The following is a 27,596-nucleotide window of genomic DNA, read 5'->3' as shown; positions in this document are numbered from 1 at the left end:
ACTGCTAGGCGATAGAGAGCCGGAAAGCACTCAAAGAACTTGAACATACAGGAGCTTGCAGTGGCCGCAGTGTGTGACTTTCTATCTTCTTATTAGGGCTAATTGACTGTTTAAATTGGCCTGTTAACTTCAGGAATGCTGGAACACTTCTGTTCACATTATACTCCAGGTAGGCATCGAGTATCAGTGACAACTCTGTCTACTTCTGGTGGTTTGGAGAAAGGATAAGGGGAAAGATAAGTGAGACAAAAAGGAAAGTTTACTCATTATGTATAATCTGCTCAAATTTTAGGGACGATTTGAGAGTACCAGAAGCAGAGGTCATTCAAGAAGGCATGGATGTACAAATCCTAGGCCTCTTGCCTCTAACACTGGAAAGCTCTACATATGCCCCCAGGTAGAAGAGCTAAGACTTAATGCTCAGAATAAACTCTTCAATGACTGCTTGTTTGATGGGCGATATCTTCAAACTAAATTTAGAATACACATTATCTACTTCCTCAATGAAAAGGTCAATAACTGTTTTGCTCACGCCTACGCCCCCGACACTTTGCAAAATCAGTTATTGGACTCAGATAGGCAAATAAATACACATAACACATTGTCTATAATAAGTATATAAATGGCTCGTTATGGGCCATTTATTCAAGTACAATATTTATATATGTATATATGCATATATGTAAGAAAGAAAAACAGCCTACAGTTAGATATACAAAACATAGAAAAGTGACATCACTGTTAAAGTAGTTGCAGAAGACACCTTCATATCAGCCACATCAACACTGCTAAGTCCCAGAGCAGGTAGGCAAAGAGATCACTCGTCTTAACGAGAATCTGAGGTGGAGCGTCCTCCCTCTCAGCGAGACTGCAGCACCCGGGGTCGGGATTCCAACTGAACTCTTCCAATATCTTCTCTTGTTTTATGGGGCTACTTACAATTCCTGCCCATCATGGATTACCACTGCTCCCGGTCGAAGAGCAGACGACAAGCATGAAGGGCCAAGAGTGGAATATTCCAGTTTGAAGCAGTGAAATCCCAGCTTCCCTGCTTGCTTTCGTTCCCAGTGTCCCTTATCACCGCACCTGCAGAGCGCTCCGACTTCCTTTCTAGCTTGCCCTACGTCGGACAATACCATAACTATTCTCCCCAATTAGTTCAACTGACAACAATATGTGACCTTGCCTCAACTGCAGAAATACATGTTTACTTGCTGAGCCCCGGAAAACGTAGGCTTTAATGTTTTTTTTTCCATTGCTTTTATGGAAGTGAGTGTCCAAAATGGCCGCGCATCGGTGCCATGTTTTTTAGCTCATTTTTCGCACATGTACTACAATAACTGAACTGGCATCTAACAAACGGAGATCACGGAGCCTGAGTGCTATATATAAACTCTCCTTTACCGTCATCTCTCCTCAACAAAAACAGGGAATAGAAATGAACATCTGTAACACACATCTGATAAGAGCAGAGGCTTGGGACAGCCCTGGCAGAACAACAGCCCAAACAAAGGAGTGCCTGCCAATTCAGCGTAGCCCGGCCACACTGATAGTCTATAATTTCGTACCCCAAAATGGCAGTACCAAAGTAAGAGAGAAATTAAGCCCCCTTACCAAACACCCAAAGAATTTAGACTTGTCAGGGCTGTCTGACTCTACGCTGACTGCTTTAAGCGTTGTTCTTAATTCTATGGTGAATGTCTTTGAGTCCTTCAAAGGTGTAGTGCAAACACACTTTGGCATCCTGTTAGAATTAACAAAAGAAATAGGTGGCTATGAATCATCTTTGGTGTGTCTGAGTGGGGCAATAAACTCAGTAATTAATGAGCCTTTGGAAGAGCTTAAGACTATCAGCCGAGAACAAGTGTGTGAGATAAAGGAGCTGAAAGAGCATTTCAGAACTTTTAAGGACCTCAGTGAACAAATTTGGGTGGAAATAAAAACGTTGCAAGATTAGGTTAAGAAAAAGATACAAGACGAAATATCCCCAGTGATTCAAACTGAGGGACGATATGTTGAGGTCTCCTTGGATGACACCCCGCTTCCTATGTCAGAACTTACTGAATTCATTAGATTGGCCCAAATAGCAGAGGATTCAGAAATACAGACTCTACCGTGAGGAAAGCCTGAGTCACTTTCAGACAATTCTAAGAGAGCAACTCTAGTAGAGGTATGCTCCACAGACAGTGAGCTAGTCGAAGGAATCCACAATGTACATGTGACTGAGACGCCGAAGCAGGAGATCAAAAGAAAAAGAAAGAAAAGTAAGAAAAAGAGTCCGATTGAAGACATTTTGAGCCTCAAGCGAAAACCACAGGTGATGGACTGCAAAGGAAAAAAGCAAAGAACTGCTAAGCAAAAAAAGTCTGGATAGAGGAACTTCTTTAATGCATTGGACAAAATTGCAGCAGAGAAGCAAATTAGCAAATCGAAAGGGAAAGCAGAAATAATTACATTTGGTCAACAAGTAGACATAAGTAAAGAGCTGGCCCTAAGTGAACAATCATGCTCAAATAAAAAAACTGGAATGGTTGATAAATCTGTATCTAAAATGAATGTTGGCTCTCAAACTATAGATAATGAAAATCCACTTGTCAAGCCATTATGTTTGGCACCAATCTTTTTTTTCGAGAAACCAAAACATCCAGGTGGCTAATAAGAGTATTGGAACTAATGAAAAGACTTCTGTTACCAGCAATGATGCTGTTAAGCAAGTTCAGGTGATTGAAGAAAGGTGTAAGGACCAGAGGAATGAAGAATCACAAATGAACCTTGTTAATGAAAAAAATATCTCCCCTGGTAAAGGGAAAGCGAGCTTTGCAGGAGGAAATGATCAAGTAAAAGTGACCAAAATATTTTCTTATCAAAACCATTTGCAGCACCAAGAATCTGTCTGAGACAGATGAATTTAAATGAAGAGGCCAGAGAATTAAATCGAAGTACAATTCTATCCTTTACTTGTAAGATGCCGGATCTACATCTATTTTCCACTGGGGACATTGATCGAATATTCTTTCCTTATGGTAAAGTGACATACATCGCTGAAGTGACTTTGAAATTAATTTGGGTCTTCATGCTCTGTTAATGTGTGCAAATGACTTCTTAAAATTGGGTTTCGAGGTATTGGAATATTTACTGACAGTAGAGATGAGAGAAAATAAAGTTAATAGAGAGAATAGTGGATTTAATATTCATAGGGAGACGAATACCCATGTAAAAACCAATGATGAAAGCAGAGAGAAGCATTATAATACTACTAGAGCAGCAGCAGAGAAGGGTAAAACAAAGAATGTGAGAAGTTACTTTAGTGGAGGATCACATTAAATGTATTAGCTGGAATGCGTGTGGCCCTTCCTCCTTTAGGGATGTTGTAACAAGTGAACTAATCTTCCATGACCACAATCTGATTTTTTTTCAGGAGACGTGGCTTATGGAAAAAAATAGCAATACATGGTTTTATAAAGTTAGAACAATTAGCCACATGTTCTAATGGAGGGAGGGCCTGAGGGGGCTTCCTAGCAGCAATTTGAAATACTGCAGGATTCAGTGTGAAGTGTATTCGCTCTGATCTTCCAGGTATCCTCGCCATAGGCTGTGTCCTCAAGAGTGGGGAATAATGAGACGGCTGGTCTTGATTAATGCGTATTGGAACCCGGCAAAGATGCACTTGTCAGTTTGTTTTTGAGGATTTGTCAATCATACTCACGGATATCAGTATTAACTTTGCCAATGATTTACTGCTGCTTGCTGGAGATTTGAATGACCACTGTATACCTATATTGAATGTATTGAATAGAACATCTATAGGAAGATCCCATGGGGATATATGGAATAGTTTCTTTTAGGAGTGGAATCTCCAAATGATTAACGGGAATACAGTGGGGGATCTAGCGCCTGCTGCAACATGGAGGAATGGGAATGCAAGATCAATAATTGACTATTTGGTGGTCTCGCCTGAGCTTTTTCACTGTTGCAAGAGCCTTAGGATAGACGATTAGAGCATGTGTCCATTGGTATTTGCGAGTGTCTTTTTTGTTGGGTACACTGAAACCAAAACATCTATATGCCTCCAATGTACCAATAAATGTTAAGGGGAATTGAGTGGCCATATTTATAAAGAAAGGTTACTCATTGAATACAAAACAGAAGGAAGTTATTCAGGGTGGAAACATAGTTTACTGTCACCAGACAGTTATGTGGATTTCATATGGAAGATAGAGCCCCCGAGGACTAGGTCCAATGTTAAACCGATTAAACATGCGCACAAGTTTGATGAAGAGACACACTTGAAAGAGAAAGCACTTAACAGGGAGTTACATGCACTTAAGTATGAAGGAGGGTCCAAATGCCTGCTTTTTCAAAAAAAAGAAGGAACTCTGCAATGCATATCGCAACAGGTCGCAGCAGCCTAGGTTTCTGAAGTCTTTGCGAGACGGTTAACAGGTGCTGGAAGCGGTGATGCCGACCAATGCGAGAAATGTTTGGGCAACAGTAAATGACCAGACTGTCACTGAAGGGGCTCTACAGGCGAATACGGTCACAGAGGAAGATTGGTTAAATCACTATAGCAAAACATTTAAAGTACCTATGAAATGCCCGATGGCAACTGTTAAGGAGGCTAGATGGGAACTAAAATAATTAAAGGATTTATTGGGGGAGCCTACCATTTGAGAGCAGCAGGCCCTATTGGATAAATGTTAAATATTAAAGGTATTTGTACCGCGCACCGTCACCAACGGAATTGGTCCCCATGCGCTCTGGCGGATCTGTAAATGATGAAGTGGGATGGGTTAGTAAGGTGAAGAGGGAGTAGGATAGTGAGAGGAGTGGTGTTCTGTTGGCAGCTTCAGCTCGGTATACACCAGATACTGAGCTTAGGTGCGGGTATTGGATCGGTGTCAGTCCGCATGTGCTGTTGCTCCGGCTTATGTGTTGTTGCAGTGTTGTGAAGTGCAAGCAGCTTGTTGTGCGAGAGATGGTTGTGTGAGTTTTTTGAGTGAGATAAGTATGGAGAGTTTGAGCTTATATTGGTTAGTGGGTTACCTGACCTTTAGCATGCTAACATTCGCAGTTCTATCCAAGTCTGGACATGCTAGTAATCACGATTCCATCCAAGTGTGGACATGCTAGTATTCACAATTCTATCTAAGTGTGGACATGCTAATATTCACAATTCTATCTAAGTCTGGACATGCTAGTGTTCACAATTCTATCTAAGTCTGGACATGCTAATATTCAAAGTCCTATCTAGATGTGACGCAGGCTAATATTCACAACTCTATCCAGGTGTGGACTTAGATGCTGATATTCACAGATTCTATCCAAGTCTGGACATGCCAATATTCACAATTCTATCCAAGTGTGGACATTGTAATATTCACAATTCTATCTAGTTGTCGACATGCCAATATTCACAATTCTGTCTAAGTGTGGACATGCCAATATTCAAAGTCCTATCCAGATGTGACGCAGGCCAACATTCGCAATTCTATCCAAGTCTAGGCATGCTAGTATTCACAATTCTATCCAAGTCTGGACATGCTAATATTCAAAATTCTATCTTAGTCTGGACATGCTAATATTCACAATTCTATCTAAGTGTGGACATGCTAATATTCACAATTCTATCCAAGTCTAGGCATGCTAGTATTCACAATTCTATCCAAGTCTGGACATGCTAATATTCACAATTCTATCTAAGTGTGGACATGTTAATATTCACAATTCTCTAAGTGTGGACATGCTAATATTCACAATTCTATCGAAGTCTGGACATACTAATATTCACAATTCCATCCAAGTGTGGACATGCTAGTATTCACAATTCTATCTAAGTGTGGACATGCTAATATTCACAATTCTATCTAAGTCTGGACATGCTAGTGTTCACAATTCTATCTAAGTCTGGACATGCTAATATTCAAAGTCCTATCTAGATGTGACGCAGGCTAATATTCACAACTCTATCCAGGTGTGGACTTAGATGCTGATATTCACAGATTCTATCCAAGTCTGGACATGCCAATATTCACAATTCTAACAAAACAGAAAGGTGATGGCTGGAAGGTTTTGAATTAATCATAACCACGGGCAAAGCTCTGGGCAACCCTCCAGACCATCGTTTTTCAGCCTGCCAAGCCATTACAGAAGGGGAAAAACCATATGCAAATCAGTCTTGGTCCTACCCGAAAAGGGGCAGTCCAGCCCGAACTGCTAGGTCACATCCCTTCTGCACGAGACCACAAGCATCCCCAGACATGTTTCAGCCTTGTTGGGCATCATCAGTGAGGAGTAGCTTGGGTCTCTAGGCCCGGCAGACTCGGGACCCACGTCTGGGCATACCCGTCCCACTCGGGGTGACTTTAACAAAACAGAAAGGTGATGGCTGGAAGGTGATGCTAATATTCAAAATTCTATCTAAGTCTGGACATGCTAATATTCACAATTCTGTCTAAGTGTGGACATGTTAATATTCACAATTCTCTAAGTGTGGACATGCCAATATTCACAATTCTGTCTAAGTGTGGACATGCCAATATTCAAAGTCCTATCCAGATGCGACGCAGGCCATGCGCAGGATAACAAATATGAATCTGAAGAATGATGTCACAAATTGGTCAAAGATTCTGTTTGAATTGTTTAAGAACATACTGAATATTCAACAATGTCCAGAAACCCAGAAGCGGCCAATTGTCATCCCCATTTACAAAAAGGGCGATAGGGCAGATCCTCTCAACTATCGCCCTATCGTCCTGTTAGAATCAGAGAGTAAAACATTTTCTGGTATTATCTTAAAAGAGTTAGAGGAATGGGTGGACTCTAATGGGATATTGTCAAAGTCGCAAATTGGATTCCGTAAAGGTCAGTCGACAATGTAAAATGGGCTGGTATTGAGTGTAATCCCTGCTCAAAAAGAAGGGAGAAAATAATGTAGAGATCTCTAATTGATCTATCTAAAGCTTTTGATGTAGTCAATAGACACAGACTGCAGCAAAAAAAAAAAAAATGGGGCATTCCAGGGGGACTGTTGGCCATAATAATAAATCTGCATGATGAAACTACCATGCAAGGGAGGCTAGATATACAAGGTAATCTCTCCTCTCTTATTCTCACAGATAAAGGTGTGAGGCAGGGATGCATGTTGGCTCCCTGCCTCTTTAATTTATATCTCGCAGACCTCGCAGAATTTCTTTCTTCACATGCTTTGTCTAATCCCAGTATTGGAACAAGCTAAATTAATAATTTGGCCTATGCAGATGATTTAGTCTTATTAGACTGTACTCCCATAGGCCTCCATTGCCTGATTACAGCCATCAAGAAATATGCCAATGAAAATTACTTAGTAGTAAATCCAACAAAGTAAAATATAGTGATTTTTGGCAATTCACGGAGGAATAAGTCTCAGTTCACTTGGAATTTGGGTAAGCAAACACTTCCAGTGTTAAAAAAGGTTAAATACCTGGGATTTCAACTTAAAGGTGCCCCTTCATTAAAAGATCTGGTGATTGAAATGGAGGGTAAAATATCTCAATTTACAAGCCAGATGAAAAAACTGTTAAAAACATATTGCCAGTTCTTGCTGCTTCCGCTCATTAAATTTTATAATGGGAAAGTGATTCCCAGGATTCTCTTTGGTATGGAAATAAATAGCTATGCACGTAAATTGGATTGGGCTTTCATCGAGGGTAAGATATGGAAGAAAGTTGTAGTCCTTCCTTCGATTACCCGATTAAGGTACGAATTGGGCTTGCAATCCTTGTGTGCCCACCTGAATTGGAAAATTCTCTTTCATGGTGAGGGAAAAATTGATACCAGACAATCCCAATTTGACTTTCAACCAGTTCAGTCAGACAAAGGGCTAATCGGGAATCCAAAGCTGACATATTCATAAGAGTGATGCTCTGGAGTCATTCAGCCTACTGGGGTATGGATTAAGTTCAATAATAATGAAACTGGGCTCACCTTCTAGCAGAGGAACACTTCCTATGGGTATAGAAAGTGGCCTCTGAAAGCAAATGGTTTAGCTAATGTTTGTATTGCACTTTAAGAAGCCAGTGTTCAGGGCTCGAACCCCCTAGGCAATTAACAAACAATTATGCCCCAACAATATTCAACTCTTTTATAAGTGCATTGGTGAATGCATCTTGGAACTTGAATTGCAATTGACAGTGACATCCCGAAAAACAATTCGAATTTCCATACCGTAATGCATCAAGGTAATTCGTCCCTTCTCCCAAACGGGGGATCCACCCCCTTTGAGGCTAGGGCGGTGAGCCCGCTTTGCAAGACTCTCCATAGGGCTCTGGGCAAGTGCCATCTCACTGGTAGAGAACCCCCCTTTAGGTGATAAGGACCCCACTCCCGGGAGGAACTCCCTAAGTCATTCCCCTTGGTGGCATTCATGGGACTATCAGATGTGAAGAGCAGTATAAAAACAAGAAACTTGGCTGAAGAAGAAACTAAAACATACTGTTACAAATAAGAAAGAGCGTCTGTCTCTTAAATAGAGACCACCATTTAACCTAGACAAAGAGGCTGAAAGGAGAGCACACGTTGATGCAAAATGAAGCAGAGAGATGCTACACAAACAGGGGAAGGCCCCTGGCAGTGAAACACCTGAGAGGGGCAGAGTGAAGGAGAACCGCAGACTCTGCGACTTTCGGGACTGCTCTGAAAGCGAGAGCAAGATGCTGGACACCCAGCGTCGATACAGAGAGAGAAACTAAGGAGACAGGAACTCCATGCGTGGTGGTGATCCGTCTGGTTATGCGCTGGCTTACCAGGTCACACAGAGAGGGAGGACAAAGAGCGGGACACCGGAGAAGACGGGAAGGTTAAGAATGCAAACAACCGAAGAGAACCCACGCAAACCTAGATCCCGGAGACCTTCCCCTACAGATTCCGATTTAACGGGGTGAACGGGAGCACCGAAAGACCACCAGGGAATTCGTTATGAAACAGGAGAACATCGTGGAATTGATGAGCCAATTAAATTAAAGTTGAGGAAATTAAACTGTAATAATGTGAGAGAGTGAATCACCACAAAAGCAGGAAAAGAGACCATTGAGACTGGGCCTCAAATATGCTGGGAAGATGGGCAAGTACCACATATGTTAATAAGCAGAGATTGCAAAACAGAAACAGAATTCTATGACGGGAAGACAAGTGAAGCAAAAAAGAGAAAAGTTAGACAAACCAAGCCACCCAAAGAGAGGGGGAACCTTAAATATCAAAAAGTGCAAACACGAGGTTCCTCTTCCTGTTTGAGAATACACAGAGCTGTGTGAATATCAAAATGTAAATAAAAAATTGCAGTTTATTTAATAATATATATGTATATGTTTATAACTCGATGTTATTGATATTGTCTCATCCTATATCGATTCTGAAAATATATTGATGTATTTCTAAATTTCGATATATTGCCCAGCCCTGCCTACAACTCCCATCTGCCCTTCGCCGCATAGTCAAAGGCGAGGGATCATTGGAGCCACAAGCCCACACATCTAGAGTGTCACAGGCTGCTTACACCTGATGTACTTAATAAAAAATTCATTTGAAAAATCAATATTGGTATTCTCTTTACATCTTAGACATGGAACATTGTAGAAGAGTCCACGAGAGATACCCAAACGTGTGCCTTATTCCCCACTTTCAGAGGTATTTTGGTGGTATTTTGGTGGTAAGCTTGTTGGGGTATCTCTTGGTATATTGGTGAGCCCTAAATATGGAGTACTGCGTGATAATTGTTCTTATCCTGCGGTCACTAACGGTAAGCCAATACTGGACCTATTACACTCTAGATCATAATTTCATGTCCCTGCAGTATTTTATTTGCAATACCACATTATGCCCTTTTGGCGTTATCTCAGAATACATTTACCATGTAATGTGGGGGGGGGCAGAGGTGGTCTGTCCTGTTTAGGAAGAGCTTTGTGCTGTGTTGTTATTTTTTCTTGGAGCATCTTGACTTTGTTGATAAGGGCATCCTGAATGCTGGAGCACCAGGCTTCCTCTTTGATGATTTCATCCGGGCTAGTGGCGGGAGTGGTGAGATCTCTGAAAATAGAGAAGATGTCCCTTGATTTTGAGTTAGCTTTGGAAATTCTTTGGTTGAAGGATTATGATTTAGCTAGGAATATGGCTCTTTTATACGAGGATGAGATCTCTTTGAATTTGTATAGAGAGAGGATTGGTTAGGTGAGGATTTACTGGTGCGTAGTGTAGACAGTTCTTCCGTAAACCATAAGTCAGAGTGCATTGATTTTTTTCTTTTTTATCTTCTAGGGGAGCTATGGACTCAATGGCTTGGGTTAGAGCGTGGGTATAGGTGTTGGCCAGTGAGGTGGGGTCTTTGTTGAATGGAGGTTTAAGTTCAGGGATGTCGAGAAGAGGTGTGAGGTTGATTTTAGTTCGTTTTTTCGAGCTTCTGACTTTAGCGGGTGGGGCTTATGAGAGCAACTTGCGAGTAGGAATGGTGGGAATAGAGAATTGGATATAGTGGTGGTCAGTCCATGGGAGGGCTGAGATGTTAGTAATGGATGAAGAGCATTTGTGGTCTGCGATCCAGTAAATGGATCGGCGTTTGCAATGGGTAGGTGCTGTGATTTTATGTTCTAACCCAATGTGCGTGAGTTCTTTGGCTAGGGAGGCGGCTGCTTTGTCCTTGGGGTCACGCAGGCCTAGGTTGAGGTCACCGAGCAGGATAGTTTTGGTCGAGCTTTTTAAGTTGTTCTCTATGATTTGGAGGAGGTGCCTTTGATAGTCTGGTTGTGAGTCTGGTGGCCTGTAGGTGATTAGGATGTTTATGGTACAATTGGGGGAAAGTGACAGTTTGGCAGGGAGGAGATCAGCACTGTTTTCCCACTGTTGGTTGCAGATTCTAATGGAGATGGTCTCCTTGAAGATGAGGGCTATGCCTCTACCTTTGGATGTCGTGCGGTCCTGTCTCAGGATAGTGTATCCTTGAGGGAGGGCAAGCGAGATGGATGGGCCTGATGCTTCATGGAGGCATGTTTTGGGCATGGCTAGTAGGTCAAGTTTATGGGAGGTGATGAGGTCATTGATCTCAAGTGCATGTGCAGGGAGGGAGCGGACATTGATAAGCGCACATTTCAATTCGGAGTGAACCGGTCTAGGTGGACGTGTGTGCTGGAGTTTGGGCCATGGGGTGTAGTGAGTAAAAGATTGGATGGATGTGAGGGATTGGAGCTGGGCGTGGAACATTGGATGTGGGGTTGGTAGTGGTTGTGTGGAGGATGTGTGCGTGTTCACCGTGTGGAGGTGCGTGAGCTAAGTCTGATGTTTCTAAGGTAAGTAGCAGGCGGGGTGCTGCGGTGAGTGATGTGTAGCTTGGTGCGTGCTCTGAGTCTGCAGAGTCTGGGTTGGGGAAGGATTGTTCCACAAGCTTGATGATGTGGACGCTGAGCTGAGTGTTTTGTAAGAGGGTAGATGTGGCGTGACTGTGGACTAGTGGTGGTGAAAGTTCTGTGTGCCTGAGGGACATGCTGCTGATTGGCCAGAAAGCGAATGTGATGAGTGAAATAGAGAAGAGGGTGAGGTGACGTGTGGTGCACTGGGATCGTGGTGCTGTTGAGTGTGTTCTTGGAGGATACATTTGTGCAGTACAATGACAGTATTATGCTTAATGCTAATGCAGATCTAACTAAGCAGATTCAGTAAGAATTGTGTAAGCAATAGATATTCATAAGGCAGTACTAGAACGACAAGTATGGGGAGTTCATACAGAATGACTAAGCAATACCAGCTACAGTAGGCATTGCAACAAAACAAAATGTTAGAGACTAGCATGGCATCTAAAGGCAGTTATTACTTATAACCAGAGCTAGCTGGGCATTTTCGTTATCATGCTAGATATCATAATCAAACAACAGTAGGCTAGTTCAGTTCAAGCAGTGGGGTAAATATCGGGCTAATACAGAACAGATATTTATCAAACAAAAGTATGCTAGTTAAGGTCAAGCAGTAGTTCAATTAGAGATGATAGGGGCAACTAGATGCTGTTAGGGAGCACTGTTTTCACAATTTTCAGATACAAGCTAATGTGGCACAGAGCAGAAGGCTAGTTGGCAAGGGTTATTGATGGCACATTAAAAAGGGGGTAGCAGGCTTGCAGTGCAACACAGAGCTCAGCGCTATGGGCACACAATTCATTTAGAGCGGCATCCAGATAACAGTTAGGGGGAATTATCATGCTGTTTAATGGCAGAGTTTAACAGGGTTCTGTTGCATAGCGAAGTGTGCACAATTACATAGCGATATATACACAGAGCATACAGAAGAGTTAAGATATTAGACATATGCATGTAGGAATAAAAGTTGAGGACACTAGTGGGGAACAAATTGGTAGAGTCATACAGAGGAGTCTGATCAGAGTGTGTAGACGTTGGAAGTTCATCGATCCTGGAAGAGCGGTATTGCTCAGAAGTTCATTAAGTTCGGTCAATCAAGGCTAGCTTGGTGGAGTTGGATGTGTTCCCCGTTATTATGTAGGGCTACTGCGTTTTACAGGGTGAACAGTAGCTTGCATACTGTATATAAGGCAAACAGTGGCGGCTTGCTACCAAGGTGGTGTGTACCGTAGTTAGCGTTTGGCAGTAAGTGACTACGGAATGGAGGGGTGGCAGGCCGGCTTACCTTTGAACCTTAGGTAGCAGGTAATCGAGTATGGGAGAGCAGCTTGACAACAACAGTAAGGGGTTGCACGGACTGCACGGTCCTCGTGCGGACAAGCGCAGGTAAGGCCTTTTTCGTGGCCTGTACTCCATTCTGAGCTTGAATAGATTCTGCGAAGCCTTCTGTCAGCCTGTCTTTCTGCCGCACACTTCCCCCAGGGACGGTGAGTGCTCGTAATCACCAGCCAGCCTTGTGAAACGATGCACCAGTCAGAGAACCAGAGCCAGCCTCCTGCAAGCCTTTTCAAACACTCTCTCTGAGACTGCCCATGGATATAGATTTTACTTACATTAAATGTAAAAGTGTCTGCCTTTTTCTGTGATGTCATTCTCCATCAGAACCACCTCCCTTTCAATCAACCACCCTCCAGAAATGTCCAGAGCATGCGATTAACCCGAGCTGATTAGAATGGCAGCAAAACGGATGTAAAGTGTTACATTGCCCTGCGCTGCATTCCAGTTCTGCAAGTTGAAAAATGAGTCTACTTTGAGCAGATCACCTCACATCACGTATACTGCGGTAGATATAATTCTGTCATGCTTATTTCCCTGCATTTCAAATTAACTTTGCACAGAAGAAATGCCTGGACATTCAGTAATCAATCTGCACCAAGGTTTGTACACAAAACTCATGGACTGGTTTGCCATGAATATTCTAGGTTCTAGGTCAAATGTTTGAAAGCAAATGATCGAATGACAAAAAGGTCGAGTCAATTTGACCGAGAAAAAAGGGTTGTTATTATTATTTTTGTTTTTGTTTTTTGGGGGGTCTCCCCCAAAACCTGTTTTTGTTGTTAAAACACAATTTTTTAACTATACTAAAGCAAAAAAAAATATATACATTTTAGAAGAAAAAAATTCGGTCAAATTGACTCGACCCTTTGGTCATTCGATCATTTTGCTGTCGAACCTTTGACCAGACAACGCAATTCAGTCCATAAGTGTGATGTGGAGCAAAATGTTAACATCATGTTGTGCAGCATCAAATCCAAATGCACCTTTTAGCTGACAGGTGCTTTATATATCCACAATGCTGACATACACTGGATTCAGCACAGTGTCTCACATCTGAGTCTCACAGCCTTACTCACTACTGGGGTCAGTTTTTGTCCTTTTTGGAATGTGGAGCCCTAGCTAAATTTCAGAGCATAGGTAAAATTCATAGTCACTGTTAAAATACACAGTCCCCTTTCCGTACACCACTCACCTGCTGTCCTCAATGCCGTCAGCTCATTTCTATGTACTTGGGTCCACCCTATTTACATCCCTCTGTAATCTCCATTGTTACTGCTACATTATTGATTGCCAATGTGTTCCATATGAAGTACTCCGAGGCTCACGCAAAGAGGGGCAGGTCATATTATTAAAGTATATTAAATAGTTTTCAATGACAAAATATTGTGACTCCATATGTAATTCTATTTTGAAAAATGATGGCTTGACTGAATAGCAGAGGTGTAACCTATATCCTACTGTATATGTAGATGTATACTGTATACATCTAACTCCAGGCCCCCAAGGCTGCAAACCTAACGTTTTTCAGGATATCCCTGATTATTATTCTTAAGATAAATTAGCATGAATTTAGAAATATTTCATGACAAATTTATCTCATGAATATTAATAAGGGATAATAATGACAATCTGACATGTTTTCCGGCCCTCGATGCCTGCAGTTGGACAATGAATCGATTCACTTCCGTCTTTCACTTGATGTAATATGTGACATATTTTCATGCTCCATAGATCCTTCAATGCCAGAGTTCCCAAGCTTGAAAAATGTGCAGAAAAACAGCATCTCCCTTGAGTGGACGACTCCTGCAAATATGACTGGTGCAGATTTAATTTACAACATCACATACACTAGTTCACAGGGAGTTTGGAATGTCACAAACAGCACTGCCTATGCCAACCTTGTGAGCCTGGTACCTGGAACAAACTACACAATACGCATTGTGACAGTCGCTGCTGGTAATTATACCAGTTTGCCTGCTTCCATATCTTCGTACACAAGTAAGTTGAGTTTCTATTTTTGTATACTGTGTTCATGAATGCCCTACACTGATTTTCTTGTTCTCCGACATTGTACGAGCAAATATGAATTCAGTATTCCCAAAACCTATAGTGATCTTGTGAATTCATTTTCGTTGTTAGCAATAAGCTAAACGTAATAGTGCAAGAGCTGTTCACTACGTCCACTGCTTCTCTACAAGCGTAAATATAAGGCAGTTGTTAAAAGGAGCTGTGATGATAACAGGACAGCCCCAGTTCTTTTGCAACAAGTCCTCACTGTGCTTTGATGGGGGGGTGCCATGAGCACCCCCCAATGTTTCCACTGTGAGGTCCTTTGCCTGACTCGCAATTATTGACCCTTTAAAGCTGAAACAAAACAACAAAAATTAAGATTTTCTGCTTTTTGTGAAATAGTGTATACAATACTTGTGCAAATGCTTTTGACAGAAAGATGCCATCATATCCCTCAATGTTTTGCAAATATTTAAATGTCAATGCCCCTTTGCCTGCAAACATTGCTAAAACATAGAAAAAGAAAGCTTTTCACTACCACTGCTGATGTTTTCTGTCCACATATGAGTCTGTGTAGTGGTACCAAGGTACGTTTTCTGGGAATATTTTGCTTAAACGAATTGTGACTTGGCTGTCTCCAATCTTAACCTAGAAACATTGAAATGGTTATTCATTACCAAGAAAAGTCTAATCCTGAACTATAATGTTAAGAATATCAGCTTTACTTCTTCAGCATCATTTTTTGTGAGAGCGCCATGGTTAACGCCGGTAACTTAACGATTCCGCCATGGTGAAATAGAGAATTACCACCCCATTCCAAGGTTGGCGGCGCGGTAATTCCCCATTTACCATTGGCCCTTCCCCATTCCCATTTTTGCCCCATAGTGCTCAATGGGAAAGGGGAAGGCGGTAATTACGGTACCGCAAATTGCGGTACCGTAATTACCTTCAAGGTCCCTTTGCGGGTCCCTACCTTAACGGCTGGTCCAGACCAGCCGTTAAGGTCAGGAGCCACAAAGGGACCTCGTAGTAAGGCATTAAGGGGTTAACGGCGCCGCAACCTTTTACGGCGCAGTCAAACCCTTAACGCCTGGGTCGTAATGACCCCCATAATCAAACATGCATTCCTTAGTCCAGGCATTAAAAATATATTGTTCGTCCTGTTATGCTCCCACTTGAACTATTCAATCGGTCTCAAATTGCTCTAACCTCAGAGGTACTCTGTTACCCATGTCTTCAACAGCTGGTGAGGTCAGGCAGGCTAAATGTCCTCTCTGGGATGCCAAACCAGGAATCGCCAAACCAGGATATGCCTGTGGGTTCCTTGGGAGTTGCCAGGCATATCCTGGTGGCCCCCGAATGCAGATCCTGATAAATCTATTATGATTTGTGTCTCATTGCTCCACCAAATTAGAGATTATTAAGACATCTGACCTTTTCCTCCTTAGGGCCTGAACGGATACCACCTGGGAATATTACTGTCATAAACAATCAGTCAACAAGTTCCTTGCAGATCAGCTGGAACCAACCCCCTGGAATCGTGGAACTATACACTATCGCCATTCAAGGAGCCGTCAACCAAACCCAGAACAGCACAACTACACAGCCTGTTACTTTCACAAGCTTGCTCCCTGGAAGGGAATACACTGTCACAATCACAACAGCCAGTGGCCCTTACAACGAGACATCAGATCCAGTGACTGGAGTAACATGTAAGTGTATATGTTGCAGTGTACAGATTTATTGTCGAAAGTGTCAAAATAGCCACAATACATAAAGACAGAAAATAATTGTTGACTTCAATGTGAATTTTACCTGCACATTTATGAGGTTTAAGTAATAAGAGGTAGTACGACCACTTTACCTCCAAAACTTGTAATTTGGAAGTGCTGCAAAAATTGAGGTAACGGAATTACCTCCAGTTTTTTCCTGCACGGCAAAACTCGTAATGAGGCCCATTGGCTGTACTGTTTGAAGTAAATATGTAAAATAGGAAGCATCCTCATTAGTAATACCTCTACACCTTATTTCATGTTTGTCCTTGATTAATCGTGCAATTTGATGTTAATGGTGATGCCGTTTTAAATTAATATTCACTAACAAAAAACAATGTTAAAGGGACATTATGGTTAAGTTACACTAGCACAAACCTATGAAATGCAATGGAAAAACGTTGTTACAGGGACATTATGGTTACAGGTAAAACGGAAAAAACCCTGAAATTCGCCAGTTATGGTAAGCTAAGCAACCAGAACTCGCGCCTGCACTGTGCTTTTTCTAAGATGAACACCCATGACATCAAAGATGACATCACAAATGTCATTGATGACATCACATATGCATTTACTTTTCATGAAAAGCCTGCACACAGGTTTCTCAATATAATGTTGCCAGAAACGATCAGAGGTCATTCGGAGAACTAGCATGAGATAGATAATTCATTACACAATGCATTTCTCTACACACCATTGCAGTACATAGTTCTTTCCAGTGTAAGAGGCAACTTATGCAGAAACGTAGGCATTGCCTGCAGCATGCAGTATAGAGGATCAATATTCACATTTTTGCCACGTTGGAGAGTAAAATGATGAATGCTTTTGTGTCTGATTTTTGCGTACTGTGAAACGTGTAATAAGTATCTACTAACGCCTCACTTACAACATATCTGTACTACTACACAGAAACCATAAAGAGACCACAGCACACACAAATGCGCCCATACACAGGGTAAGTACAGCTGACGAAAAAGCAGGAGTACTAACAGTGTTCTTAACCTAACTTGGTATCTTTATATACACCAATGTTTGCTATGTTGCAAGCCTGCTTCTTCCCTCATGTATCTGTATCACATGCTGTGACTGATCCCTTAGGAAAGCAGTGTAAAACCATATGAGAAAGGTAAGCTCTGCAAACATATTACCTTTTCTATGTTTTGTTCCTGACTCTCAGTGAAGAAAACCACCCGCCCTACATATGTCAGTGAACAAAAAAAGAGGTAGCCAGGCATGTGATGTCATCGGTGATGTCAACAATGACATTTGTGATGTCATCTTTGTTGTCATGGGTTTTAGTCTTAGCAGAGCACAGTGCTGGCGCGAGTTATGGTTGCTTATCTTACCATAACCGGTGAATTTCGGGGGGGTTTGGTTTTAATTGTAAGCATAACACTCCTGTGGCAACGTTTTTCCATTGAATTTCATAGGTTTGTGCTAGTGCAGCTTAACCATAACGTCCCTTTAACAATGTTTTTTCTTAGTGAATTTCATAAATTTTTATTAGGGCACTGTAACCAGAACGTTGCTTTAGTATAGTGTTTTCAGTAAAGGCGATCGTTTTTTAGTAGCGTTACTTAACCATAACGTCCCTTTAACATCGTGTTTTCAGAGAGTACGGACTAGAAAGTACCAAGACCAAAACATCACTACAATGTAGTAAGCACACAGAAGTTTGTCAACTAATTGCATAGTTGCTGCAGTGAACAATAGTAGAGAAGCATAATGTTTCACTTATTACGCAGCAAAGGCAAGCAGCTTAGTGTGGCTGGAAGAAAATTCCCCTTCCCGACGCAATGCCTTACACTAAAAACCCCATTGGTACATTATGTAATATATATTGCTATATGTACAGCAAACACATTTTCTTCTCTGTGACAGAACATATTGGAAAGGAAAGCAAGGCAGCACAATCGGCAACCCTTCCACAACAGCATATGGCAGTGGTATTTAAACTGTGGGGCGCGACCCCTCAGGGGTCCGCGGGTGCATCCCTGGGGGCCCTGAGAGCTCAGCATGAAATATAAAATAAAAAAAATCTATTTTTTTTTAGATTGGAAGAAATTGGCTGGGGTGGCTCTCATGGTCGGGCTGAAACATGAAACTGTCTCAGGCAACAATGAAAAATTGGCCCGCAGTTGTAAATGGATATTCATTCCTTTAGTCACAGACTGGGCCTCATTACAACTATGGCGGTACGGTAACAGCGGTGCTGGTAGGCTAACGGCACCGATGCTACCGTACCGCCATAGTAAGAGTTGTGCTCGCGGGTGCTGACAGCCCTCCAAGTCTGACCTGGAAGGCCGTGCACAGCTCATCGGATGCACCGGCACCGTTATTAACGGTGCCAGTGCATCTGAGCTCCCCATTGCCCACTGAGCCCTATGCGGCTCAAATGGGAATGGGGATCTACTGGAACGGCACCCGCGAAAGGGTAATTATCAGGTCCGCCTAACTCAGCATGACCCAGTAATTGCCCATTCATGGGTGCCGGACCCGGATGCAACTCCGGCGGCAGCCGTGCCGGTTTTACCGTCACAGCTACCCCCAGGGTTGTAACGAGGCCCACTGTTTCACTAGTACCCAAGAGGGTGCTTTGTGTTAAAATGTAAGTAAATTGTGATATATTCAGAAACAATCTTCAAAATTACTAACTGCATAGTTAAGTAACTCAAACTGGTCCACATTGGCAAAAATGGTGGCCCATTTTGACTGGCCCACACTAGTATTTTACATTTTTTGGTACAGGCATTGCCCTATAGGCAAGTCCGAGCCTGGTGGCTCATCCATAATGGTGAGGTGGCGCCCACCCAGTGGCCCCTCACCCATTATGGAGGAGCCAAGGAGCCAGCCCAGTTCAGTTTAGTTCCCCAGCCGCACATGCTCACTGAGCCATGCAAGTGCTGGGGCGTTTTGCTTTGCCAGCATTACATAGCTCATTGGAAATGCAGGCTGGGGCACTGCATGTCTGAATGTCCGAGGGGGAGCTCCTATGCCTCCTCACACATATGGACAGAGCAGCCTGGAGCAGGGCGTTTCAGCACCTACATGCAGGCCAATGCAGAAGGTACGTTTATGTTCATTGTTTTTATTTAAACATGTGTATGGATGCGTGTATGCTTATGTTATGAGTGAGTGTATGGTGATGGATGATCGTGTGAATGATAGATTGATTGCTGTATGAATGTGCAGCGCCTTGCATACACACATAATCATGTTGATTGTGTTAGGCCCAGTGGGGCCCAGGGGACAGGGATGGTATCTTTTTACTGGACCTGTATCATAGATGTCCAGTAAAAAATGTCATGCCTGCCCCATGGGCCCCCAGCACCAAATGCAAACTGTTTGGCCATTTACCCATTTTTTGTTAAAAGTATGCTCTACAATGCAACATTTTAAACCATTATTTAAAAATAATTCACAGGTGAACCCCCCCCCCCCCCGAACTCCCCTTTATTGGTTTGGGCTCCCTCATTATGCTCTGTCGCTATGGCATTTTTGGAGGAAATAGTTATGCCCCTCCACTTAAAAAAAATCACCAGCCGCACTGGCACTCAGACTGTGTTGGAAACGGGATGGGGGGAACCCAGGGACTATGGTGGGAGCACAATGGGCGGGGACCATGTGATAGTGGTGGGATCAGAGTGGGGAGAGCCCAGGGTGTGTGATGGTGTGGGGAGAGACCAGGGACTGGGTAGGAGTGTGATGGGAGCAGGTGACGGCGTGCAATATATACTGACCATTTGGCATTTCTGGGGGGTCCCGACCGGCCCAAATTTTGCTCAGGGGGGCCCTGGCCAAAAAAGTTTGAAGACCACTGGCACACGGCCATAGGAAAAGAAAGGAAAAGAAAGAAAAAGAAAGAAACTCTATGCATAGCAAAAAGGACAGGCTGGAAGCCAAAGTGGAAAAATTGGTAAACAATTGTGCCGCCTGAAAGGTTGCGTATAAGGGTGTATTATTGACAAAATGAAACAACACTAGCAGGCCTGCACTTGTACCCCTTACCCATGCCAAAGGTCTGCAATCCCCTCTAAAACCGTGTGATGGGAGACGTTTATGGTGATACCTCAATGTCTTCCTCCCCTCACAACCAACTTGAAGAAATCCCCAATTCCCCACAATAAGTATGCACTTATGCTACCCCACCCTTTCCTAATGGTGTGTATGAATGTGTACAAGTAAATGTTAATAAGTGAAAGGTTGCTGAGTGTATATGTGATATTCTTTTTTTGTTCAAATGCCGTTCTCGCTCAGCGGCACACAGCCCTCGTTGGAATGACCGCAGTTACGGACACCGCAGCTTCCCGGCCTATACGCAATGACAATGGAGGCATCCGTACGATGCCAGCACGCTCCGCATGTCTGCATGTTGTCCTCCACCTACGATTACATGTGGGAGGGGACATTTGGTTGTTGTGCAAGTACACGCATGTGTATCTGTTCCTCTGTGTCCTGGTAACACTGCCACTGTGCAGCATATGCGAACGAATGTTAATTAGGTGGAGGCACCCACCCACGGCCTACAGGTACCTATACAGATAAACATCCCACCTGATATACCCTATAAATAGCCAGCGTCTCCCAAAATGCTCGGCACACGTATGGCGCCCTATTATTCAGTACAGAAGTGGCAACGGTATGCACATGCGCACAACATATTCCGCCCAAAATGCAGTACTAAAGGAGAGCAATGGCGACGCTGCACATGGGCCCTTATTTCAGTGACACAATGCAGACTCATGGACAGCAACAACGTGCAGTGTTGAGGAATGTTGGGAGTGATTTTCGAAAAGTACACGTGTACAAACACACAACAATGTGCCGTTGTACATGTATGTAGGTTTTTGAACAATGTAGGCCTGTTTTCCGGGTGCAAGTTCTCCACAGCAGCCCTACAAAAGACCACACCCCAGAGCTGCTCTGCAATCTGTTTGCAGCTTTTCAGAACAGAGTAGCAGGTCACATAGGTTTGGCGTGTATGTTGTACAAATGGGCCGTGCTACATTACGTTTCCAAGTAATTGCAACCATGTCAGACGGCTCAGTGTGCACAGTATTGTAGAAAATTATGAACGGCCCTTCCTGTGACCCCCACCCGTAGGCGTGATAGTCGCCACTGCGCCAATGTCATAGATAGCATGCTGAAAACGGGAGTATGTGCGCATGCGTTTCCCCAAGGATGGCAAGGGCCGTTCTCCAATAAAGCAGAAACATTCCTTCTTCCCTTTCTACTGTCTTCTTTCCAGCACGCCGTCATTGCGTACTGTTCAAAAGTTCCACACAAATCCACCAATAACATTGAAGAGCTCACCATGTAACAGTATCAGTTCTGTACAACAGTCCTCTGTGTACACACCACGCCCAGAAACGTTATTGCGCAATCCCTCTGCCTCCACAGCCCCATTTCAATTACCGCCATCCTGAAAATCCCTGGATGTGGCTGTCATGCTGTGTGCGGACGTGGGGGAATAAATTGCAACCCGGGAAGGGGGAGTTCGTTGTAAGGGGTAGCTCTGAATAGAGCTTTTATTTTTTGTATTTGCTTCTAGAGACACACCTTTTTTTGTTTTAATTCGATTTTGTGTTTTTTTGTGCTCACATTATTACAGTAAACTCTTCAGCGCACCCTGTAGACGAGCAAAGAAAACTGCATTACCAATGGACGACAACAAAATGCCATTTGCTTGGAAGAACTCCGTATTTCCACAACTAATGGGGTCATCGTTGCAGAATAACATCCCATGAACGGACAAAAAAGGATACATGCTTCTGTTGATGAGACCCCTTCCGACCTCTAGCTGGCGACAGCAAACATTAGAATAGGTGCTTAGTAGTCTTGGTGGATGCATGAAAAAGTCACCTTGGCAGTGGGAACAATACGCTGCACTACTTTCATCACCTTATTCAGTTGTCGGTACAGACGGGAACAAGGCATGGCACCCAAATGCAACGCTCCATAGTGCATGACCACACTATGTACAGTAGCTAAAGTGGCCACTCGGCAAAATACTGCAAGCACAGCACCGAAGCTGCACACATCGCTACAGCACCACAAAGCCACCACTCCCTCCAAATCGAAATCGCCATCTAAGCCTTTTTCAATGGCATACCGGAACCGATCTTCCACAAAGGCATCACCTACTATCAAGACAGTGCGTCTCTCCATCTCTGCCTGCTACCGTCAGTACACAGAGTAATGGGAAAATATATTGCCGCCCATTCCTGTGACGCACACCCTGAGCACCTGATTGGACAATCCCCACAGTCCCATTTCCATTGCCAGCATGGTGAGAAGTGCAGATTGTGGCATGTGCACTTTCCCATGTACCGCAAGGGCCGCACCCCAGTAAAGCAGGAGGAGTCCTTCTTCCTATTGCCGCGCTTTCCTGTGACGCACACCCTGAGCACCTGATTGTACAATCCCTACAGTCCCATTTCCATAGGCCAGCATGGTGCTAGGCCATAAAGACCATGCATGGAAATAAGGCACAATAACCATATACCCAAATGACACGTCAGTCGCCAGGTTCATTTTCCAAACAAGTCTGTTTTTTATTCAGAGTTTCTCAGTCGGCCGACTGGGTCTCAACGCCTCACGACGTGTGTTCCCAGACACTGTGAGATGCGAGAGAGAGAACAGCGCTCAAGAAGCCATATATATACATCATACATCAACCGTTGTTAAAGCTATTCGACCCGCTCTCATACATGTCATACAGGCTAGGGTTCAGTGATTGGCAATTATGACACATTATGACAAGTCTTCATTCAGTCTAAACATAGTTATTCTAGCAAAAGCTGCAGAGACAGATTTCTGTTATGAGGAACATAGAGCTCTGGCTCAGTAAGCATATCTTGTTCTTAGCAGAGAAACATTCCATACTACGTTATCTGTTTGCTACGGCTCATGAGCTAAGGGTCAGACAGTTCTGAAGCAGAAAATACCTGTGAAGGAGCACCGCTAGAAGAATATAATTCGTGTTTAACTGCCTTTTACAACAGTGTTTGCAAGACAAACCGGCACCTGGACTTCTGATTAGGCGCGACTTCTGCATGGCTTCAAGGACTTAGTGAGAGGAAAAACAATGTATTTCTGTGTGGTTTGCATTCCTGTCTGCGTTAGCATTTCAGAGTTCAAGCCGTGGCCTCGCACCATGTGCGGATCTAAAGCATAGAATACATTTGCAAAGCGTTATGAAAAAAGAAGAAAATGGCCGACATCTCACAAAATGGACTCCCTATGGTTACATTCATGCTTCCCAGATTGCGATGTTTGTCACATGATGCGGTTCGCTTCTGGCCAATATATTATACATATCATTCAGCTATGGGTTTACTTTTTCGGTATAACAAACCCTCCTTTTGGCCTTAAGCCAACTACCCATGTCGCTATCACCATCATCAGAAATATTAATTACCATAAATTCTTTAATTATTTCATTTTCGTGTTTTGTACCATCATTTATCATACGAGGAGGCGGCTTCATACTGATTGCATGTACACACTCATTTGTAATTTGGGAGCAAATGGCGCACAGGCATTGTATGCAACAACAGTAGAATATGAGGATCACCAAATATCATTGCCAAGATTGCAATTATCTTCCATCCCCAGGATCGTAGCAGTTCCCAGAACCATGAACTTATATTTAGATTCCAACCACCTGTGGGGACATGAATTTCAGAGCTTAGGACATGCAATTTCTTAATTACTTCAAATATCGTAGGGGAAGAGTCACTTACGAATACACAGCACACTGATCCCACTAATTTGCATACACCTCCACGATCAGCCAAAATAGTATCAAAAACCATTCTATTCTGAAGTGCAACGAGTCTAATTGTTTTTTGTTCCAGTGTCATTTTGTGAAGTATATCTGTTGTTCCATTATTGTTTTCTCTAACACCCTGGACAGTTTTCTTATATTCCATGAGTTTATTGCTTGTCCCCAAAATGGTATAAACGATTTTGCTATATCCCCAACAATCTGCCCAACAGTATCATCTCGTTGTGGCCAAGATCTAGATATTTTTGCTATTTCAGAAGGTTTGGCAAGAAATACACCAGGTAGAAGTATCCCTAAATAACAGGTCCCTTCCAAGTTTCTAGGTAACCATGGATGAGACTGATCTCCACACACAAAATAGACAGAACCTCCTATACATAATGGTTTCTCTTCTTATTCAAGCACAGCAGTATTCATACATCTAGTAAATGTTCCCACTGGGTGGGAACCCTTTTTCCGTAAGCAACATGGGACAGAATGTGGACTATGATTAATAGTATAGGAGGGAGGCACAGCATCTTTGTCTCCAATCGGAGCCACTTTAAAAGTAATAAGGGACTGGTAAGGCCTTGAGAGCCTACTGGACTTGTTGTTACAGGTTTTATTTTGCTTCCGTTTGTAAACACGGAACAACCTAATGGTTCTAATACCAATCTTTCAAATTCATTTATATTTGTTCCATCAAATTTACCAGTGACGCTATCATTCCATTTTCCAAAAAATAGCGCTCTTAATGATGCATAACAGGCAGTATTAAGCGGTAAAGGATGTATATACCAACCCATCCCTCTTTCCCTGTGCTGGGGTAAATGGGAACAAACCCAACAATTGGACCTATTCAAAATAGCATGGGTCATATTCATAATCAGCAGTAATGTGTTATTATCGTAACCTTTTCTATGTGTAACTTCTCGTGATGGAAGAGTATAAGAGAGCACATGGGCTGGGGTACTCATAGTGGGAGCATTGGTAGCTGACAATAGAGTGTTTAAGGGATGCATTGGGCCTCATTACGACCCTGGCGGTAAGGGGTTTACGCCAGCGTTAGCTGCGCCGACCCCTTACCGCCAATTACGAGGTCCCTTAGCGCCATGGAGGTTTTAACACCCGCTTTTAGCGGGTGTTAAAATCCATGGCGCTAAGGGACCATGGAGTTAATTACGCCACCGTAATTTACGGTGGCGTAATTAACGCCTTCCCCACTCCCATTATGCCCTATGGGACAAAAATGGGAATGGGGAAGGGTAAATGGGGATTGGGGACTTACCGCCCCACCAAGGTCGGAATGGGGCGGTAAGTCCGCCAACCACCATGGCGTAAACGTAGTTTACGCCATGGTGGTAAAGTCACGGCCCAGGCGGTAACTTACCGCCTGGGTCGTAATGAGGCCCATAGTCTCCAAGTACCAAAACATTGGGATAAGTGTAATTGAAATGCAAAGAGGTATCATAATCAAAAGTATGTTAGTCTTTCTAAACAAAGTCTTTCTTGAGGCAGACTTAATGTCAATGTCTATATCATCAACAGCATTGGTGCAGGCGGGAGCAGGAGTGAATACAGGCATCGTTCTATTTCAGTAAAAGTTTTTCAGCGTCCGTCGGAAAAGTTCTCCACACCTACACACGTTAGCAGCAAATATTCAAGCAAATTCAAGTTAGCCTGCTTAAGATGGCAACAAGCTGATGTTTATATATTTATATATTTCAACAAAGGTAGCAGGCGCTCCTCTCCAGAAAGAACATGGCAACCTGTTCTAAACAGGGCATGATAACCTGTTCTGACATGAGAGTTTGCAGCACATGCTTTTTGCTCACTGTACCTTTCACAGATGGGAAATAACCATTTGCATATCAGTCTTTGTCTCGCCCACATGGGCAGTCCAGCACCGAAATGCTATGGCAATTCCTCTCTGAACAACAGTACCAACAGCAACCCCATACACGTGTTTCAGCCTTGTTGGGACTCATCAGTGAGGTGAAGCTGTGCCTCTCTGAGAACAGTGAGCAGGGAGTCCACGTCTGGTTGCCCCAGGTAACTCAGGGTGACCAACCCCAAGTTCCTTGCAAATATTTCAAAAAAGGTAGCAGCGCTCCTCTCCAGAAAGAACATGGCATGATAACCTGTTCTGAACATGGCATGATAACCTGTTCTGAGATGAGAGTTTGCAGCACACGCTTTTTGCTCACTGGACCTTTCACAGATGGGAAATAACCATTTGCATATCAGTCTTTGTCCCACCCACATGGGCAGTCCAGCACCGAAATGCTATGGCAATTCCTCTCTGAACAACAGTAGCAACAGCAACCCCATACACGTGTTTCAGCCTTGTTGGGCCTCATCAGTGAGGTGAAGCTGTGCCTCTCTGAGCACAGTGAGCAGGGAGTCCACGTCTGGTTGCCCCCAGGTAACTCAGGATGACCAACCCCAAGTTCCTTGCAAATATTTCAAAATAGGCCTTCACTTTCAATGGTAGCACCGGGAAACCGTGTGTCAGAGCTCTCCATCGATACAGCTCATACGCTCCTTTTCCCTAGGCCTCCGTTCCCAGCTACATCCGTGAGCTAGAAACAAAGGCGAAACAAAAGCTGATCACTTCTGATTTCGTGAACGTAGATTGTACCTTACAGCTCCAGGTACAGTATGATCGATGAACAATGCACTGTCATCTCCAGATGCAGGATCAGTGCCAATTCGTGATGCAATAAGTGATGATGAGGCAGCAGCCGAACAATGTTGAGGCAACACTGGTCTATCGATTTTCGTTGCAATCTTCCCAGGCCCTTTCTCTGGCTCAGGAAGGACTTCTGGCTGGAATTCGGCAGTGATGTCTTTGTGATCAGGTACAGCTGTCTTGCTTTTGACGTCAGGATCATCGATCTCTTTCTCATGTGGCAAAGGAAACGGAATTCTTTTTGTGTGTGTTTCGTGGATCCAATGCTTTCGGCCATTCACTCAGATTGCAGTCTGCGTGGCCAGCAGTACCTGGAAAGGCTCCTTCCAGCACTGTGCAAGCAAAGATTTTCTTTCAAAATTATTTACCAAAGTCCAATCACCTGGCTACAGACAATTGCCTGGGCCTGTAAATCTGACAGGAAAAGCCTCCTGCACCTGCTGATAAATCAAACGCAAGTTTTGAGTCAACTGTTTACAGTAGTCAATAAGCAATGGATACTCAACATCCCTTAATCTTTTCGGACGTGACACATTCCAGACATTGGCTGGTCTTTCCATAACTATCTTATATGGGGAGAGGCCAGTCCTTTCCTGCACAGCTGTGCGCATGCACAGTAAAGCTAGTGGCAATGCATCGGGCCA

The 27,596-nt window shown here is 43.3% G+C and overlaps 1 protein-coding gene across 1 annotated transcript in view; it reads left to right on the top strand.

Annotated features, from left to right (window-relative positions):
* Positions 1 to 27,596, top strand: part of LOC138505094 (uncharacterized) — a 717,078-nt gene that overhangs the window by 184,957 nt on the left and 504,525 nt on the right. The window contains exons 19-20 of the mRNA XM_069625408.1: positions 14,442 to 14,708; positions 16,169 to 16,432. Coding sequence (XP_069481509.1) covers positions 14,442 to 14,708; positions 16,169 to 16,432 — 531 coding nt within the window. The remainder of the gene's footprint in view (positions 1 to 14,441; positions 14,709 to 16,168; positions 16,433 to 27,596) is intronic.

This window comes from Ambystoma mexicanum, chromosome 11 (assembly GCF_040938575.1).
Source record: "Ambystoma mexicanum isolate Mex_15411 chromosome 11, UKY_AmexF1_1, whole genome shotgun sequence".
Lineage (NCBI taxonomy): Eukaryota > Metazoa > Chordata > Amphibia > Caudata > Ambystomatidae > Ambystoma > Ambystoma mexicanum.
Note: the sequence above shows the minus strand (reverse complement) of the source record. Positions and strands in the feature narration are given on the sequence as shown.